Source organism: Talaromyces proteolyticus (assembly GCF_021365285.1).
Source record: "Talaromyces proteolyticus strain PMI_201 chromosome Unknown BGW36scaffold_7, whole genome shotgun sequence".
NCBI lineage: Eukaryota > Fungi > Ascomycota > Eurotiomycetes > Eurotiales > Trichocomaceae > Talaromyces > Talaromyces proteolyticus.
In genome coordinates, this window is record NW_025764283.1 from 2,494,402 (window position 1) to 2,496,600 (window position 2,199).

At 30.4% G+C, this 2,199-nt stretch overlaps 1 protein-coding gene across 1 annotated transcript; it reads left to right on the top strand.

Annotated features, from left to right (window-relative positions):
• Positions 1-597: 597 nt before the first annotated feature.
• On the top strand, positions 598-825 carry BGW36DRAFT_297451 (uncharacterized protein; the record flags this gene model as incomplete). Its single annotated transcript, XM_046211359.1, has 1 exon — positions 598-825. A coding segment is annotated over one exon (228 nt), but the record flags the coding sequence as incomplete, so codon positions are not given.
• Between the last annotated feature and the right edge of the window lie 1,374 nt (positions 826-2,199).

The window sequence follows — 2,199 nt, forward strand, 5'->3', positions numbered from 1 at the left end:
TTGTGTATTGATGCCTTATTCCAGTATATGCTAGGCACGTGATCTATCAGAGCTAGGATATGACATGGTCATATCCTTTGATATGATATTCTGTATTAAGGGCTTTGAAGGGGCATACTCAGAGATATATTCTAATCAATATATATAGATATTCGTTTACTATTATGTATCTAGTTGATTGTCTTTTATTTTTATCTCAAATAGCATACTACTATTTAGTATTCAATAATCCTTTTATTATTACTATCATTCTTGATAGATAGCTCTCCAATATTGATTTTATACTACTCTTTTATCTTGTGTTAGCAGAATATCCTCTAAGATCTCTGATCTTGAGACGAATTGTTGACAACTTTTGACAATAAAAGACCCTCATAACATTTAAAGAGTTATAGATAAGTAATATCACCTCTAACAATGGCAAATAACAGTTATTCATCTTCTGATGGAACTAAGCAAACTTTAATAACCGAGCTTAGAGACGCTCTTATCAGAATTGCTGAACTTAAGAATGCTATAGCTCAGCAGCACATCAATAGCTCAGGATAAGGATTAAAGATTAATAAAATAAAATTATTTTTAGAAAAGTCTAGAACACTTAATACATTTCTCACTCAAATGAGAATCTACTTCTCCAATAACGTCGCAAAGATCAATACTAAGGAAGTAAAAGTATTGGCAGCATCTAGTTTCCTAACTAAAGATACTATAAAGTGGTTTATACCACATGTTAAAAACTGGCTTAAAATAAGCGTCGAGCAGAAGAACCCAGAAATAATTTTGATATTCATAAGTTATAGATATTTTGTTACTAAGCTCAAATAATTTTATAGAGTCATTAATGAAGAGCTTATAGCAATTCATAAGATTTGAAATATTTGATAAGTCTAATCTATAGAAGAATATATGTTGGCATATCTTTAAGTCATGAGCAACCTTTATTATAAAGATTAAGCATACTATGACTAATACTATAATAGACTTAAGGAAAATGTTAAGGACATAATTTCAATGATAAATTCTTAACCAGAAATCTTCTATAAAATAATAGAAGTAATATTGTAGATTGATCTCTAACAATATAATCAGCTTATAGAAAAGAAAAACCAATATTGGGGAAATCGTTAAGCAAATACCCTATAGCTAAGAAAGCCTTACTATGACCGCAATAGAGACGTCAGGATGCAGCTTAACGCTGTTGTTAGTAAGAAAGAGAAAGAACGAAGATGTAAGGAAAGAGCTTGCTATAAGTATGGATGAAAAAGATATTTTATAAAAGAGTGTCGATAAAGGCAAAAGTCCAATAATGTCAGCCATCAAAAAGTAATGACCATCAACTTACAATTCTCCATTCTACATCAGGAAATCACTGAGACAGACAGTGAGAAGAAAAGAGAGAATCTTAAGAAAATATAGAATAGAATTATTAAATAGAGATTTAAATAGAAATATAAACTGGTTATAAAGCAATAAGGAAGCCTTAAGAAATCTGATAAACGTATTAGAAAGATGCTCGAGAAAAGCATAGCTTAGAAAGAAAACACTAAACCGGAAGAAGCGCACCTTTACCAAGAAAATAGAGTCAGGTATTAACCCACTTGTAGGCAAAAGCTACTAGTAGAATAGTATGATGTAGATTAGAATACTGATAGCTTCTCATCAGAAAGTGAAACCCAATACAATCTAACGTTTTGAAACGATGATCAAAAGGTGATAAACCATAAGGACTCAAATCAAGAATTAGATATTCTACAGAAATTAAAATTAGTAGAATCCATTAATTGATTATCTTGAGAATGGCTAATACAGAGGCCCATCAATATTAGCAGAAGAGACTGGAAAAAGATCCTAGAAAGTGGAATAACAAACCCAAGATTAAGTCAAGACATCGCAGAAACAAAAAGAGAGATCCTAGGAACCCTAAAAGAGTTCCTAGAAATAGAATACAAGATTGCAGAAACTCAGGATGAATTTATAAAAGATATAAAAAATAAAGAACCATGTTGTTACACGCTTTCTAAGACAATATATTAGAAAGAATTATTTTAGACATAATAATAACACATTGATATATATGAAAAATGTCGAGAATGGACATTCAGAGAATATCTAGTTCACAGTAAAGACAATCTTAAGTTAGCTGAGGAAATAGAATGGCTATCTTATTTGAAAGGAACATATCTATATAGTGGAGTATTA